The 17,802-nt window shown below is 45.5% G+C and overlaps 1 protein-coding gene across 1 annotated transcript in view; it reads left to right on the forward strand.

Moving 5' to 3' along the window:
* The window catches only part of Wdfy4 (WDFY family member 4), a 229,913-nt gene that overhangs the window by 51,244 nt on the left and 160,867 nt on the right, over positions 1-17,802 (forward strand). The window contains 1 exon segment of the mRNA XM_040747730.1: positions 9,468-9,561. Coding sequence (XP_040603664.1) covers positions 9,468-9,561 — 94 coding nt within the window.

The raw sequence follows: 17,802 nt of genomic DNA on the forward strand, positions 1-17,802 counted from the left end.
AGGCGTGGGCCACCACCACCGCCCTGCGGAATCCTATAAAAATTTTAATTTGCATTTCTCTAAAGGTAAAGGATGTTGGACACTTTAAAAAGATACTTATTGGCACTTTGTATTTTTCCTTTTGAGGACGTCTTCTCATTAGCTCTTTTTATTGATTGGAAACTTTGCTTCTTTATTGTGTAATTTTTGCAGTTCATGTATTCTAGTTACCAGTCTCTGTCTAAAATACAATTGGTAGAGTTTTATCCTCTTCTGCAGACTGCAACTTTTCACTTTGATGACGGTTTCCTTTGCCACAGAGAAGTTCTTTAATTTAAAATAACCTCATTGCCAATTCTTGAAAGTATTTCCTGTGTTACTAGAACCCTGCTCAGAAAGTCTTGCCTGGACCAATAGCATGTTTCCCTTTAGAAGTTTCATGTTTTAAATTAAGAAATTTAATTTCAAATTGATTATTTTACAGGGTGAGTGATGTGAATGTGATTTTATTCTTATTCAGATGTATATCCAGTATAAAATGACAAAGTGGAAAGTAGGTATTTTGTTATTTTGTATTTGACCTATTTTTCTTTGTATCTGAATAACTAACTGGATATTTAATTTAATGTTTTCCATCTATTAATACTTAGTGTATAGTCTTCGTGCTTAATAGTTTAGTGATTACCTGGAGTAATTTAACAGGTCTTCTCATAATGTTGAAAGTTAAATCTTATCTTCATTGCCTTTTTTCTATTATACAGAAAGAACCATAAAGCTCTTAGTACAAGTTTGTGACTTGTATATTAGTGTTGATTTGTAGTTTAGTTCTACTTTATTTCAGTTAACCTCTCAAATATGTTATCTATTATTTTACTCGTAGTTTATTTAGACTTCCTATATATTCATTTAGACTCTATATTTAGACTGCATACTTCCCACACCCCATCCTTCCTTGTACCTGCACCTTTTAATATGGTATTATTTTGTTTCCTCACAGAGTTTTTTTTCTCTAAGGTCTATTTGTGAAAAACTCTCTTAAGTTTTATTAGTCTGAAAAAATATTGATTCTCTCCCTAATTGTTGAAAAATAATTTTGCTTGGTATGTACTTTTGGACCAACGGTTCTTTCTTTTCTTGGAACACATAAAAGGTCCCTTTAGCTATTGATTTCAATTGTGGAAACTTTCCTTTGGAAAAGTCTTTGCCAGCAACAGAAATGAATTTCTCAGCAGCTTCCTTCAGGTTCTTTAAAGGGCTGTGGCATTTCTGTTTTGTAGCCTTACTCCGTGGACCCTGGTGACAGTTGTTGTATAACGTCACTCTGCTTGATTGATGACCACTGAAATTACTACATCATCAGTTTTACATATAATTGTATTGCCCTTTTCTGACTTTTTGAAAAAACACTACAGCCTGGTGGTGGTAGTGCACGCCTTTAATCCCAATTCTCGGGAGGCAGAGGCAGGTGGACTTCTGAGTTTGTGGCCAGCCTGGTCTAAAAATGAGTTCCATGACAGCCAGGGCTACATCACAGAGGAACCCTGTCTCAAAAAACATCACACACACACACACACACACACACGTATAATAGATGTTTGTAACTAAGCTAGATATGTGCCTCACTATCCCCTCCTATCCTCCATGTCTCAGCCTCTCTCTTTCTATCTCCTCATCTCTAGGTAGTCTTTCTGGAGTTTGCTTTGTTCTGTCTTTCAGCTTATGAGTCTTCTATTAACTGTATCTAATCTGATGTTCACTACTAGATTTTTTGTTTCAAAATTCAAAGGATGCAATGCTCTGTCTCTGTCTCTCTCTGTCTCTCTCTCTCTCTCTCTCTCTCTCTCACACACACACACACACACACACACACACTGCTTGATCTTTTACAAATCGACTTTATGGTCTTATGACCTTTTCTTGGCTCACATTTCTGTCTCTTTTATTTCTTCAACCTCGAGAATCATAACGACTTTGTCTTCTGTGTCTTTTGAGAGTCTGATTCTGTGTCTGTGTCTGTCTTTGAAGGTTTCCTGTGTGGGTTGTGACTTTCAATTGTGTCTTCTAATGTCTCTGTGAAAGCCATCTCTCTCTGGCCATCCTGACTTTCTGAAGCTATAGGGATGCTTGCTGGAGTTGGTGGCTGTCTGTATCAGTTAGGCCTTGCCAGACTCCCACGCTCTGCTCTCTTGTCTTTGTACTGAGGGTCATTTATTCTCAGGAAATCCATATCCCTGTGTTCCAGCGGGGTGCCTTCAGGGGCCTCTGCCCAGGTGACCTGATGCTGTGCAGGGTAACTCGGTGTCCATGTCAGGAAGCTCGTTCACTTTACCAGCTCTTGGAAGGCAAGGCATGTTTGTTAGTGTCGGAAAACCCTGAGCAAGTGAGGGAAGTGGCAGTCCACTGACGACTGTCCCTAACCCTGAGCTTGAGTGTTTATTTTTATTTAATTTCCTTCCCCATGCTAGACTGTCACCAACGAGGAAATCAAGCCTGAGAATGAGGAACAGCCCAAGGCGGCATGTGAGGGTCAGGTTGTGAACCCAGCTGATCTCCAGAGTTGTGCGCATGTGTGTGTGTGTGTGCATGCGTGTGCCCATGTGTGTGCACATGTGTGCGTGTACAAGTGTGTGCCTGCACATGCATGCTTTATGTATGTTTTCTTCCCGCCTTTTTCTGATGTTCCACTGTAGAGGAAATGAACTGTCGAATTAGTCTGTCACTGTGGCTTCAAAAGCCGATGTTTAAAGGTCACACAGCCCTGCTTCTTCATAGATGACACCCGTGTCTGGTGTCATCCTGGACCCCAGCTTCTTTATAAATGACGCCCATGTCTGGTGTCATCCTGGCTTAGGGAGTAATTTTAAGATGTGTTAAGGGTTGCAGTTAGTAAATAGATAATTTTCCTTCAGTAAACAGATGGTTAGCATTGACCTTTCCTGGTGTTTAAGAACAGGAAGTGAAACCCTAGAGAGCCATGGGGTACAGGTCAGGGCCACAGGCAGGCTGGGAGTATCAGGCAGGCTATCCATTTTAGCCCCACCCCGACACAGAATCTTCTGGGGCAGGAGGCCTCTCTGCTTTCTCTTCTGCCGTGATTAGAGGAAGCAGCTGTGGGAGTGTCAGACTGGCTGTGTGCTTTAGTGCTGGGTGTGTTCTTGGAACCACTGTTTGCACCTGCACTTTCTAGGCTCGGGAATGACCCCTGGTGAGGAGAGGGTTATGGGAGACAGCAGTGTGTTAGAACCATCACAGCTGCTGTGTTCTGATCACGTGACTCCCTGGCCTCTTCACAGCAAGGGTTCATTTAATATGTGTAACATCTACAATTTTAGAAATCTTTTTCACAGAAGTTTCCAGAGAGATGATTGAGTGGGTGAAGGCATTCAAGCCAAATGGCTTGAGTTTGATTCCTGGGACTCCCATACTGGAAGGAGAGAACTGACTCCCTCAAGTTGTTCTCTGACCTCTGCAAGCATGCCATGGCATGTGCCCCCCTCCATAAATAAATTAAAAACACTTTAGAAAAGATATTTAGTACAACAACAAAACAGAAGGTACATATTATGTAATCTTAAAGGAGAGTTGTGTTTTTTCAAAGTACATAAAGTCTTCTATGAGCAAACATACCATGTACAATATAGGAACAACATGCACAAGACACATATGCTACACACACAGAGAGAGAGAGAGAGAGAGAGAGAGAGAGAGAGAGAGAGAGAGTCATTGCACATCACAGAGCACAACTATTTGAAAAGCACGTGGTCACACCCCCCACATGTAGATGTGCTTGTGGTGTTGATCGGTCAGCTGACCGTGCTGGGATACACTAGATGTTGTTGTCCGGGAGGGGATTATGTGCTTCTCAGCAGACAGCGCATGATGCAGTGGACATCGATGGAGTAGGGAGAGGAATGTGACTCGGGGGTCCTTGTCCCATCCTCACAAGAGGCCTTTCTGTTTTCCACGGACAGGGCTGGGTATGGAAGTGTTTGGGAAGGACTATGGTGTGACAGGATGGGGGTTACAGAGTCGCTGTCTGTGGCTGTTCAGAGTCTAGAAGGAAGTGCTTTCTAATCAGTGATCGCCCTCCCTTGCCTGGTTCCTGCCTTACCTAGCCTTTGTTCTCCTTGGCCCTGGCCAGGCTGTTGAGGTGGATTCTGATTCCTTATGTCTGCCAAAATCGCAATCCCAAACACATATGACTGAGCTTAAGTCGTGGCTGTAGTTTGTGTTCATAAAGGGGACATTATATTTTCAATGGCTCTGTGGCATGCACCAGGGAATGGAAAGGCTTTTGTGGGGGGCTCTTTAGGGCACAACCCGTGGGCAGTCTCTTCTCTTGTCTTTCTTTGCTGTTGGTCATCTTGTAGCCTTGTCCTAACCCTGACTGCTCCAACAGTGTCCCCTTAAGGATATACACTAAATCTCTGAGTGTGCATGTGTCTATGCGTGTTCTTTGGGGCCAGAGATTGACATGGAGTGCCGCTTCCTCAGTCACGTTTGTATCCTGAAGCAGGGTCTTTTACTTAAACACAGAGCTCATTAGTCAGCTTACTCAGGGACCACCTGTGCCTGCCTCCCAAGTGCAGTGATCATGGGTGGACCCCATAGGTTCTGGGGAATTCAATCCCAGTCCACACTTATGTGTGTGCAGTGCTCTATCCACTGAGCGATCTTCCCAGGCCTGGACTACATATTTAAAATCAGTTTGGGTATTGTCAGCGATTGATGTGAGTTTGATGGCTGACCAAGGTGACGCTGGCCTGTGAAAGGTATAGGTATAACCTTGCTTCTCCCACCCGGAAGTCTCTGGGGCTTACCTGGTCCCTAGCCTTATTTGGAATCTCACAGTCTTGTTCCCTGCTGAGCTACACACACACACACACACCCTTCCCTCTACCCGGTGGCATTCTTCATGTAGTGTATGTCACCTGGACAATAACTTCTTATGTCTCATATCCCTACTTAGATGTCACTCCTCCCAGAAGCTTCCACTGGCTGCCTGGCTCTCACCACAGACCCAGTCAGGTCCTGATGTCAATCACTTGCAGAGAGCTGCTTGTTTTTAATCTTGCATGGGTGTGAGCATGTGTGTGTGTGTGTGTCTGTGCATATATGGAAGCCATAGGCACAGGATCCCCTTGGCTGGAGTTACAGGCAGTTGTAAACTGCTGACATGGGTGTTGGGAACCGAACTCAGGTCCTCTGCAAGAACAGCCAGCATTCTTACCTGCTAAACTGTCTCTCCAACTCCAGGAATCAGACATTTAAAAGTCCCCACTGTGATTGGTAAGCAAGGTAGAGTTCAGAACTTATGCCCTTGAGGCTGTAAGTGTCTTCTCCTTTAAAAATACCTTATGCATGTTCCAAGTTTTAATAAGGTGAAATTCACATTATCAGGTGAACAGTCCAGGGGTATTTCATGTATCCACAAAATCAGGTGATGACTTCCTTTATACAGATCCCAAACATTTTCATCACCCCCAAGTTGTACCCATAAACTTACTGTTATGATAAAGCTGTGGTGGACCTTGGCGGAGGATTCCATGGCAGGTGAGACTGAACTAGCCAGGGGACAAAAATGTCAAGCAGACAGAGCTTAAGTGAGAAGTTTTATTAGAAAGGGAAGGGAGAGGGGGAGGAAAAGAAAAGAAGCAAAGAGACACAGAGACAGAGAGAGGGTGGAAGACAAGAGGTGGACAGGAAAAGTCCTGTCTGCCCCAGGGGAACAGCGGGAAAGAGAGCAGGAAAGACAGGAGCATACGTGGGCGGGGTCTTTCTTTTAAAGGCATCCTTTACGCCTGCATACAGGCTATTAGCCATGGAACGCTGGGCTGACCAGGGCACTGCCTGAGTGCATTCTGCTAGGTGACAGGGGTGGGGCAGCATAATGCCCGAATCCTTATACCCACCTTCCTTGATCCTTTCCTGAACCCTTGAGCAGCCAACAGTCTACTTTCTGGCTCTGTGGTTTTACCTGTTCTGGTTGTGGAGCAGAACAGAAAATGTAGGTGGCCCTTTCTTTTGATCTGGCTTCTTTCACAATAAGCTAAATGTTTTGAAGTTCATTCACGTCAAAATGGAATGCAAAGCACTTATTCCTTCTTATTGGATGAATAAATACTATACCATTGTGTATATACACCAAGGTTTGGTTATCCATGGAGGTGTTAGGGCTGTTGTAAACAGTGTTCCTGTGAATATTTATGCATTTATATTTGAATCCATATGTTCATTTTTGGCAATATACTTAGTAAGAAATGCTAGGTCAGATGGTGACCCGCCAGCTGTGTTTCCCACAGCACCTGAGACAGCTCCACACCCTGTCAGTGGTCTATGAGGGTTCTAATTCTCTGTATTCTTGCCCACATTTGTGTTCCTTTAAAAGAGATGGCCATCCGAGTGTGTGTACTCAATGCAATTTTTATTTTGATCTCCCCAATGGCTGCGTATGTTGAATATCTTTTCTGTTGTTCAACGAATATCTGTGTATTCTTTGGAGAAAATTCAATTTCAGACCAGGGGCTGTAGAAACCACAGACTTCTTTGTTGAGTTGTGTGAGTTATTTATTTACTGCAGACATTAGATCATTATCAAATACATTGTCTATAAATATTTCCTCCCATTCTATAGGTTGTCCTTTCATGTTTTAGTTATGCCTTTTGATGTACAAAGTGTTTTAATTATTGTCAAGTTTGTTTGTTTTTTTCCCTTTTCTTTTTTCTTGTGGTTATGTTAACATATGCTAGGATCCATGGCCAAATCCAAGATCTTGGAGATTTACCTTGATATTTCTAAAAGTTTTATGATTTCACTTCTTATGTTGGGTCATTGATCCATTTACGCTACCTCTGCATATGGTGGGAGGCAGAGCACAAGTCTTGTCTTTCACACGTGGCCATCCAGGTGTCCCAGCACAGTTTACTGAAGAGTCCATTCATGATGGGGGACGCTACCCTTGTTGAAAACCAGGTGGCCATAGATGTTCAATTTTACTTCTGGATCTTCAGATTTTACTATTTCCTGTTCCTGTCTTCATACTAAACTGCATTGTTTTGGTTCCTGTAGCGTTGCAGTAAGTTTTAAACTGAGCACGGTGAGCATTCACCTTGGTTCTTCCCTTGTAAACAGTGATTTTGGTGCTTAGAGTCACTTTTGTTTCTCCCTTTGGCCCTGACCATCAGGCATGACAGCCAAAGGCGTTTCGTAAGTGCCTTTTGTCATGTCGAAGAAGTGTTCTGTCCCTCACGTTTCCAGTATGAAACTGACTGGAGTTTGTCAAATGCTTTGTTCACACAGCTGAGGTGACCATGTTCTCCCAAGTGGAAATTTGTCTATGACTTCCATACGCTGAGCACTCTTGCACTTTTGGCTCAAGTCCTGATTGCCCTGGTGTATAGTTCTTGGTGTGAGCTATAGGAGATACCCAAGTGCTGATGCTGTGGATGGGGCTTTGCATGGTGTTCACATAGGATGTTGCTCTGCGGGTCTTTGCTGCATTGTATCTATGTGACTTTGGTGTCAGGGGACTCCTGGGCTCAGGTTCAGATAAGTCACGTGGGCTAGTCTTTGGCTGATTCTCATCTATGATTCCTATCTTCAAGTGAAATTTGGTTACTGGTTTCTGGTGTTTTGAGGCTTATACCTTCCTCCCTCCCTCCCTCCCTCCCTCCCTCCCTCCCTCCCTCCCTCCCTCCCTCCCTCCCTTCCTCCCTCCCTCTCTCCCCTTCTTTCTCCCCCATTATTCTCTTTTTCTTCCATCTTTCTCCTCTCTTCCTTTCTTACCCCTGCCCCCCCCATTGGTACAGAGGCTCTGAAGACAGCTGAGAAGCCTACCAGCTTGTGTTTACCTTGTCTTTGGGAGGTGACTTCCTCACTGTGCAAATGGCCAATTTGGTCACAACATATGATCTTCTTAGTGTGCTCCTGAATTTTGTTTGCAAGTGCTCTCAGATCACTTTGTATCTGTATACATCAGGAACATTGGCCTGCAGTTTTGTTGGTGGTATTGTGTGCTTATCCAGCTTGTGTATCAGGGTTACACTGATTTCATAGAACGAGTATGTCGGTGTCCCTCCCTCTTCTGTTTCCATGGGACAGCTTAAGAAATATTAGTGTCAGCTCTGTCTTAAAAGTTTGGCAGAATTAAGCTGCAAATCTGTTAGTCTGAGCTTTTTATTTACTTTAAAAGATTTAGAAAATTACATCTCTCTCTCTCAGTTAACTTATTTGGTGTGCATCTGAGTGCACATACACACACGTGAGTGCATGTGCAACTCAGAGATCAAAGGACACCTTGTAGGGGTTGATGATCTCCTTCTGCCATGTAGTCTCTGGGGACGACTCTCAGATTTTAATGCTTGGTGACCACAATTTCACCAGCCAAACCACCTTGCCAGCCCTGGGCTTTTCTTTGTAGGGAGGCCTTTTATCACTTCTTCAATTTCATTACTTATGGATCTGTTTGAGTTACTGATACATTATTGATTCAATGTGATAGTTCATGTGCATTTACACATTTGTCCATCTCTTCAGTGTTTCTAGTTCTTGCGGATGGTTAGTTGTTCTGGACGTTTGGGTGGTTTTGCTTCTTCTTCCTCACTGACTATTAGGTGTTTGCTGGTTGACTGTGATGGACCTGGCAAGTTCCTGCCTGGCTTGCCTTCTACATCTATTCATCTTGAGAATACATCCTTTTCCTCTACTGCACACATTTTCCATGGATTTGCTTCTTGTCATTCCTCTGGGGACACACTGGGCCACTAGGTAAATGCTGGCTGGGAAGCATGGTGAGCTTCCCAGAGGAAATGAAAATGTGCTGACTTGTGTTTGCCAAGTAGCAAGACTGAGCAGGACCTACTCAAGGTGGCCACCGAGCAGGTCTCAGAGAAGAGGGAAGACGCTGCTTGCTTCTAACCCTCCACCTCTGCTCTCTGGGTGATATTTGCTATTCTTCTTATTATATTTATTCACTTGCCTTGAGTTCACACTTTTTCTTTTTAAATATAGTATCTGAAGGTGGACACTTTTGGTTCAAGACCTTATTTCTTGTGTAATGTAAACATTTCATCCCAGGAATCTTCTCAATGCAACGCTTTAGAATGTGTGCCCTTTCCATCTTAGTTTGAAATACTTATTTTTTTCTTTTGAGGAGCTAGGGAGACGGCTCAGTTGTTAAAGCTCTTGCTTTGAAAGCTTAGGAAGAAAAATGAGGTAGAGTTGTGGCACACACTTATAATCCCAGCACCAAGGAGTTGAGACAGATATATGTGTCTGTGTCCCTAAGAAGGAAATGCGACATTGTTAACTCCATCTTACAGCTGGCTGCATTAGGCTCGGATGCATCAGTTCAAGGTCATTCAATCATTAGGTGGTGCACTGAGAAGATGGGGTATGGTCTGTTTTAGAAAAAAAAAGATCCAGAAAACTACACAATTAGAGACTAAAAGAAGTCATGCCACATGTCCTGTTTCACCTCTCTTTGCAGGATGGATGAGGGTGATGTCATGATCATGCATCCTGGGATCATATGCATCATGGTCAGACTGCTGCCTCGCCTGTACCTTGACGATCACCCACAGGTATCTTCTGATGAACCCATGCACTATGTCTTTGTTACCTGGCTTGTATACAGAGTGCCATCAGGTGTGAGGCTTTCCTTGGTCCTAGTGTACCATGATTAGCAGAGTCACCCCTGGGCAGAACCTCTTGAAGGGTGTGCCAGTGAGTCTTGGACGCTTGATAGATCTGTGCCCACCCTTCAAGGGGCATTCAAAGCAATCGCCCCTGTGGATTAAGCTACCTCTTAAAAACAACAGGCGAAAAACATAGTTGAAGGTAATTGTTTCATCCATGGGGGCATCTGTTTTGGGAAGAACTGACAGTCGGTGTTCATGCCATCTGAATGTAACTGTGACATGGTAGAAAATTTGTAGGTCATGAAAGTGGAGAGTATGTGGTGCCTAGTGTGGAGTGAAAATAGTCCTAATGTGGTCCATGTTCATATGTTCCCTGGTGACTTCATTTCTTATTCTGCATTCTGTTCTCCCAGAGAGCAATGGCAGTGAGCATAAGGCTGGTGAATAGGGAGATGCAGCATAGTGGCATGGAGTATACTGGATAAGTGGGCTATGGAGTTAGTAATGACCATGCCGTTGTGATTCAGGATCATGGGCTGATGCTCCACCAATGGCAGACTGCATGTGCCAGTGACTCCCTAAGCTTCCGCTGCCAGTGATGGGTACTTTAGGTTGTACGGCTATACAACCTAAGGGTTCTAAGTACACTTTATGATATTCATACAATGAAGTAGTCTAACAGGGTGTGTCTCTGTTTTCAGATAGCATGTGACATTATTTCTCTTGACACTGTGTGTCAACAGGGATGGGGATATGCTCCACCTGGTGCTGGCTGGGATGGAACCCCAAAAGTCTCCTCCATGAATGAGCCCAGCATTTCAGGGGACCAGCATATGTGACAAGGGGCCATGGAAGAGCTAGCTCAGCTTGGCCATCTACATGTATCCTTGTCTCAAGCCGTCAGTATGGTCTGAGTCTCCTCTACAGGTCATTTGTATCTGGCCTCTACCTGTGTCTCTAGGTGGATTCTCAGGAGGGTACACAGCAGCTTGGGGCTCCCAAGGGCACAAAAGCAGAAGCGTTTACACCTTCTGGAAAATCAGGTCTGGGACAAGTCAACATTGTCTCCACAGTGTTTCAAAACTCCAAGTGAGACAGTCACAGACTAGGCTTAGCCTCAGAACAGGAAAGGGGACTTGGCTGGGGACCAGCTTTAAAGACCAGCTTCCTTAGGCATTCTACCCTTAAATCAAGTGCCTGGTAGTCAATGAGTTACCTGAGCAATGCTTGTGTATGCTGTGAATACGTGTTGTTTTTATTGGTTGATGAATAAATCTGTTTTGACCAATGACCAGGCAGAATACAGCTAGGCAGGAAATCCAAATAGAATTATGGAGAGAAAGAAGGTGGAGTTGGGGAGATACCATGTAGCCACCATAGAAGTAAGATGCCAGAGCATTACCTGTAAGCCACAGCCATGTGGTGACATGCAGATTAGTACAAATGGATTAGTTTTTGTGTAGAGCTAGCCAGTAAGAAGCCTGAGCCATTGGCCAAAGCAGCTTTATTCATCAACAATAAAAGCAGCACATATTCGTAGCATACAGAAGGACATCCCACATCACCTGAGATCTGAGATCTTTCCTTCTTAATGCCTAACATATGCCTGTCTTAAGCATACTGGAAACAGGCACACATTGGACAGCTCTTCTATGCCAGGAATGCAATGTCAACTGTTTCCCTGGTAGTACTTTGAAGTCAGTGAGCAGCTGTTCCCTGCTTCAGTCTGCAAGTTCTTGAGGCTCAGGAGAGTTATGTGGCTTCCTAAGGCCTTACAGCTGGTGAGGGAGAAGGTCTGAAAGACCCAACCACCAGGCATGCTCAACGAGCAGGTCGCTTTGCAGTCCCCAGGGAGTGCAGGGATACACACTGGCAGGGTACATCTTTCCTGGGGCATTCCCTTCACCGTGAGGCTGGGTCCTTCAGCGTTTTATCTAGTACAATGAGAATGGCTATGCCCGTGGTCTGGGTGTCTTGACAATTAACCTGATGTCTGTGTTCTGCAGAAACCCACTCCAATGACAGGCAGTGAAGGGACAGCCTACGTACAGAGGGCTGTCCTGCTGCCGCTCACCCCCATGAATGTGGCTGAACCTGGCATTCAGATGTTTGCTCACTCTGTGATATCAACCCCACGAATTAAATATGCAAATAAGAAATCCATTTGGCACGGTCCTTCTCTTCTATTCAGGTCAATATTTAATTGAGGAAAAGTCCCAATTCATCTTCACTGTTTCTCAAATATGCAAATGAACATAGTGATGCATTTTTCTCAGATATTTTCTGCAGATGCCAAATCAGCAGCTATTAAAAGTTGGATAATTGCAGTAATTAATTTCTAAAAGGGGGTGGGGGAAGCCTCATACTAACAGATAGAGTAGTAAATCAAAGGAGAAATGAAACCGCACAAGAAAGTGCTGAAACCAAGCTGCTTCTAAGCTTCTGCAGACCTTGCTGCGTGGAGAGGAGCGGTGTGGGGTGTCTCAGTAGATGGCAGTGTAGGAAGGGATGGAGAGCTGCTCCTGCTCGGCTCCTGAGGGTCTGCAGGCCGATCCTGATGTTCACTGTGCTCTTCATCTGACTCCGGCCAATCCTCTCCTTGGCTGAGAAATGGTTGGTGCCAGGGGCCACGGCTTAACTAACCTTATGGGCATCCCATTCTGGTTAATTTCCAGTCACAGCTACATTACATTTGTTCTATGTGTAGCCCTCAGAAATGCCAGTACTGCAGGCCGCTCTCGGAAGCAGATAGCCCAGCTCTTTCTCTGCCTCTAGCATTTTCACCCATGTTAGAAAGCAGGAGGTAGAAATTCAGTTCTTCACAAAGGCAAAAAAAAAAAAAAAAAAAGGAATTCAACTCAGTTTCTTGGCCTCAGAAAAACCCAGTTCACTGGGAAGATGCTTTCCCTCCATCCTCAGTAGCTGCAGGGGTCTGATACTGTAAGGAGAGTTCTTATGGCCTTGGGACATAGAGAGAAAGGAGTGGGGACACTAGTATGGGGCTCTGAAGAAAAGGCATGTCCACCCTCATCAAGAAAGGGAGGGAGGAGGGCTCAGACAGAGAGGTACAAAAGAAGGGACCTGTTTGGATTTGTTCAGCTTGGTTAAATCATGTGAGTGGGGCTGGGGAGGTCAGCCATGATGTCAAGAGCCTTGCAGGCCAAGCTAAGAGATCTGAACCATCTTGGGTCACCATAGGCTGCTTATGGTCATGTGCTGCCAAAGGTATCTACAGGGTGGCCCATCTCTTACTTCAAACTTAAGACTATTTGGGGATTTGTTGCTGTTGTTACTTAATTGTGTGGATTGTGAGCATGAACTCTGGGCATAGTAACTTTGTTTTGTGACATCACAGGTTGGATATGGTCAAAGGATCTGATTTCATAGCCTTCCAAGACAGCAAATCAGCCGTGTGGTAACCAAGAGTGGAAACATGGTGTCACTTTCAATCCATGACAGTCAGGACGAGAAAAGTCTTTTGTGACTATGAGATCCTAGGCTTCCGTTATCAGGAAGAGTGGCCTTTGGACAAATGTGGTCTGGGAAGAGGGAGGTGGAGCAGAAGCGTGTTCACTCCTAACCAGCTTGGCTTTCACAGTCTGTTCAGGTTCAGCAAGAAAGACATGGAGATTGCTGATCAAACAAGACTTAGCTTCTCACTGACATCAGTTTTGTCAACTTGACAGACTCTCACAGGGGAAGAGTCTCAGTGACAGACTGTCTGGATTAAGCTGGCATGTGGGTGTGTCTTTGGGGGGGTTCTCCTGATTATGTTAATTAAGGTGTGAATCCTGGCCTACTGTGGGTATCTCCATTCCCTGGGTCAGGGGTCCTGGACTGAATAACAGCAGAGAGAATGAGCCCTAGCATACCTGTATTACTTCCTTCTTCTCTGCACTTGACCGTGGGTGTGATCAGACAGGTTGCACTAAGTTCCTGCTGCCTGACTACCCTGAAAAGGTGGACTGTAACCTGGGATTGTGAGTCAAGAATCCCAAGAGAGCAAAAAACAAACCCTTTCTCTCTTAAGTAGCTTTTGTCAGGCTATTGTATCATAGAAACAGGAAAGAGAACTAAGATACACCTAACCCGAGATCACAAACTCTCAAGTCTGGGATGCTGCTGGAGTAGCACAAACCAGTGTGTCATGCTGGTGGGATTTTGACAAGACAGCAAATCTATGCCATGGAAGCAAAAAGAAACGATTCCAAGTAAGAAATTTGAAACAGACAAACAAACAAAAAGCCCCTGCAACTTAACAAGTACTGCTCTCCTGAGGGCCCCCATCCCTAGCATCCTTCTTATAATCTTAGGTAACAAGAAGCTCAAACGTCATGGAAAGCTGTTACCTCCCTCCCCATATGAGAGAACATTTCAACCAAATCGGAGTAAACGATTACTCCACATGTGAGTGTATAGAAAAGCCCCTGGTTCTGTGGGAGTTCTAGATGGAGCTGACTTCGGGTGTAGAGATTTTATGTCTGTCAGGTCAGCAGGGTTACTATAGGAAAGACATATCATGAACTGAAGTGTTCAACACTCCAGCCTCCTTGAATGTGCTTAGCTGTCTCAGCCCGTTTCCTGTGACTGAGAAAGAGTAAGCGTGGCTGCAGGCTTTGTGAGGAAAGGAGATCAAAAGCCTCTGATTTGTGGGATTATCTGGGAATTATCTCAGCTCTGGTGAGGACCTCTTGGCAGATGATGTCATGGTCGAGGCAACCATGAGAGAAAGCAATCCGGTGGGATCCCACAGGAAGGAGGCCAACTCTGCCGGGGTCGTCACCTCCAGTGACTCTTCAACTTCCCAGCAGTCCTTCTCTTGCAGGTCCTACCACCTGTCCCACCACCATTCTGGGAACCAGGCTTCCAGCAGATGGCTCACTGGGGGACAAGCCACAGGTCAAGGAAGTCACCATCCCACCGAGACCCAGTTATTCCTGGGCTGGGGGACCCGTTGATGTGGACTGCGAAGAAAGTTGGGAAGAAAGGAGGAAATAAATAGGAACAAATACCCCAGGATGGACTCAGGTCTTGACTGTTCGGTGGAGAAAGCAGAAACTGCTGCCCCACTATTGCTTTGTGAATTAGCTTTGAGAGTCCAAACTGCCAGCCAGCCTGGTGACCGTTGACCTTACCTCAGAGTCCTAATTGAACCGCCTTCCCCTTTCCTGCATTGGAAGTACTGTGCGTTAGGGAAATCAATCCATTTGCAGGGGGAGAAACCAGACTGATTTCCTGCCACTGCTCACATTTTCACTAAAACCCCATTTTACTGGAACTAGCATTGAAAAAAAAACCAGCACATTTTATTCAAAAACAAGACAATATTGGTATTGATGGGACTGCAGTGACCGTGAGGACAGTCAATTTTGCCTCCTCCATTATGGGGTATTGAGCAGTTTTGGAGTGAACTTGTGGCAACATTAGACAAGATCAGCATTTCCCCCTTTGAAAACTTTACCTTTTTTCCTTTTTGCATATTTAGATTGTAATTATAGCTCTCTGCTTGGGGGAAGGGAGAGCAAACACACACACACACACACAGAGTCAAAGTCCCTAAAGCAATAAGTAAATACTTACTGGTAATGAAGAATTGGAGATTGGAGACATTTCTCCTTAATTCTTATTAATAATACATTCTGATATTATTTTTCCATGTAGCTTCATACAGACTGTCTCTCCAACCCTTTTACCCCAAACTAAAAGAACGGCGTTACCAAATGGCAGTCCAGACTCTGTAGAGAGAGCGGTCAAGGCAGGGGGATGCCTGTCCCTGCTGTGCTACCAGGGGTGCATAGGGAGGCAGAGATGAGTTCATGTGAGTGCAGGGCAGCTCAGAGAAAGGCTCCAGGCAGGGAAGTTGATGCACTCCACAGACGAGGCCCTGGGAGTGCCAACAGCCGCACCAGAGCTGTCCGAGGCGCGCTAGCTTCAGTAGCTCTGCTTTAAGATTCTTGGCCCCTGTTGGGCCAAGTGTGGGTATCAGGGAGCTCAGACCAGATGTGCAGAGATCACACTTCAGTGCAAGCCCGGGATACTTCGGGCGTGGCTTGAATGTGTCTCTCAAGGGTTGTGGAAGCCCCATTCCCACTGGAGCGGTGTGGAGGTGGGGGAGCCTTGGGCAGGCAGAGCCTAGTGGGAGGCTGTTGGACATGCTGCCTTCGAAAGGAGTTAACACAGTTCTCGAGGGACCCCAGCAGGTTGTCTTAAAAGAGAAAGTGGGGTCTTCTGTGGTCTCTGGCTTCCTGTCTCACCTTGTGATCGCCACTACCCCCTTTACTTCCGTCCTTGCCATAGCCATCTCAATGTGACATAGCCCAGTGGCTGTAACACAACCCGAGCTAAGCAAATGTACGTGTCATGCCCTCGAGTCTTCAGAAATACAAGCTAAATAGACCTGCTTTTTAATATACAGTACTAGTCATTTCACTACAGTAACAGAAACCAGGCTAATGCTAGGAGCATCTCCTCCACGTGAGACGGATCTTCAACAATAGCTAACGGTAGTGTTGGCAACACAGTGGCAGTTTTGAATGGCAAAATCCTGCTTGGCAGGAAAGTCGACACTAGTCATTCTAACATAGTTGCATGGCCCCAAATTTTAACTCAGAAGTATTACTAAAGATTTCTTAGACGTGGGACGTTAAAGGTACATAAGTGTAAAGACCTGAGTTCCAATCCCCAGGACAGGAGCATCCGTAATCCCAGCACTCTTCCGCCTAGGAGATGGGAGGCAGAAACAGACAACCCCTGGGAGCTGGTGTGCCAGCCACAGTCAGAAAAACAGCAGAAGATCGTGTCTTAACGTAGAAGGCAAAGACAGACACTGAAGGTGTCCTCCGACCTCCATATGCGTGCTGTGGCAAACCAATGCCTGCATTCACACACATAAGTGCTCTCTCTTCTCTCCCCATCTCTCTGTCTCATATGGGGGGTGGGAAGAAGGGAGAATTACTAGATGTCATGAGTTTGAGACAGGAGTTACAGGGACTAGGTAGGTAAGTCTTGAGGTTGGCTTGATGACAGGAAGACGCTGTCCTTTGGCACAAAGTCATTCAGATGACTGCACCTGGCAAGGAGGTGATGGATGGGACCAGGTGATTCCCAGCATGAGGCCCAGGGGCATCATTAGTCCAGTCCCTTGCCATGTGACTCCAGGCCATTACCTTCTCTGAGCTCATGTGTACAGCATAGACGGCCATGACACCGTGATTACACACTCTATCCATGTTGGAACTCTGAGAGCACATACTAAGAACCCAGGAGTTATGATATCACAGGTAAAATGTGGCCCTTTTAGTAAACATCAGGCCTAGCCTCCTTTTACCTTTAAGAGTTCATGAAACGTGCACGGGCTGTGGGAAGCGTTTTCTCTCCCAGACACTGAATCCTGTTGGAGCATTTCCCTTACTGGGCGTAGATGGTTTCCCTGGCTTCTCATCAGCATCACTTTTAGTCTGTGACTCTCTAGAGAGCAGGCAATGTCTGCCTCACCAGTGCACGGCCCCTGAATACCTGTTGGAGGAACAAGTGTCAGAGAGGCTTGGGGAGGTTCCAGGGAAACCTCCGTGGAGGATGGGAGTAGTGTGAGTCTGTGACTTGGTGAGATCATACGACAGTGCTCACGAAAGAGGCGTCACAGCCAACCTCCATATCAGCATACTCCATGGACTGGAAGCAGCAGCAAACGCTGCGTGCATACTGACCATGTGGTCTTTGCTTCTTGCCATTATTTCCAGGATAGCCGAGCATTGGTGGTACAGCATTTGTGTTGAATTGAGTGTCCTAAGTCAATGACTTAAAGGTTCGGTATGCTATTCACTGACTAAGTGGAAATACCATGGCATTTTATGTAAATGAGTCGAGCATCTGTGGGTTTTGGCAGCAGAGCGGAGTGCTAGAGTCCCTCTGTCGTGGGATGGGTGGGGCAACTGTATTGTGGTTTCTCCTGGAGTTGCACCGGCATCCTAACGTCGCTGACACTGGCATAGATTTCTTTTTTTGAACCCACAAACTGGGACAGAGACTTAAATATGAAAAGGATGGTGAGGCATCAGGTCAGGGAACCAGGAGGTGGAGTCTGAGATAAGTGTGGGTGCATTGTGAGGACAGCACTCAGGAGAAGGGGACAGGGATCATGACGGTGCAGGGAGAGGGGCCGAGCCCTCGCTGGTGTCTAGCTAG

Source organism: Mesocricetus auratus, unplaced genomic scaffold (assembly GCF_017639785.1).
Source record: "Mesocricetus auratus isolate SY011 unplaced genomic scaffold, BCM_Maur_2.0 Super-Scaffold_100006, whole genome shotgun sequence".
Classification (NCBI taxonomy): Eukaryota; Metazoa; Chordata; class Mammalia; order Rodentia; family Cricetidae; genus Mesocricetus; species Mesocricetus auratus.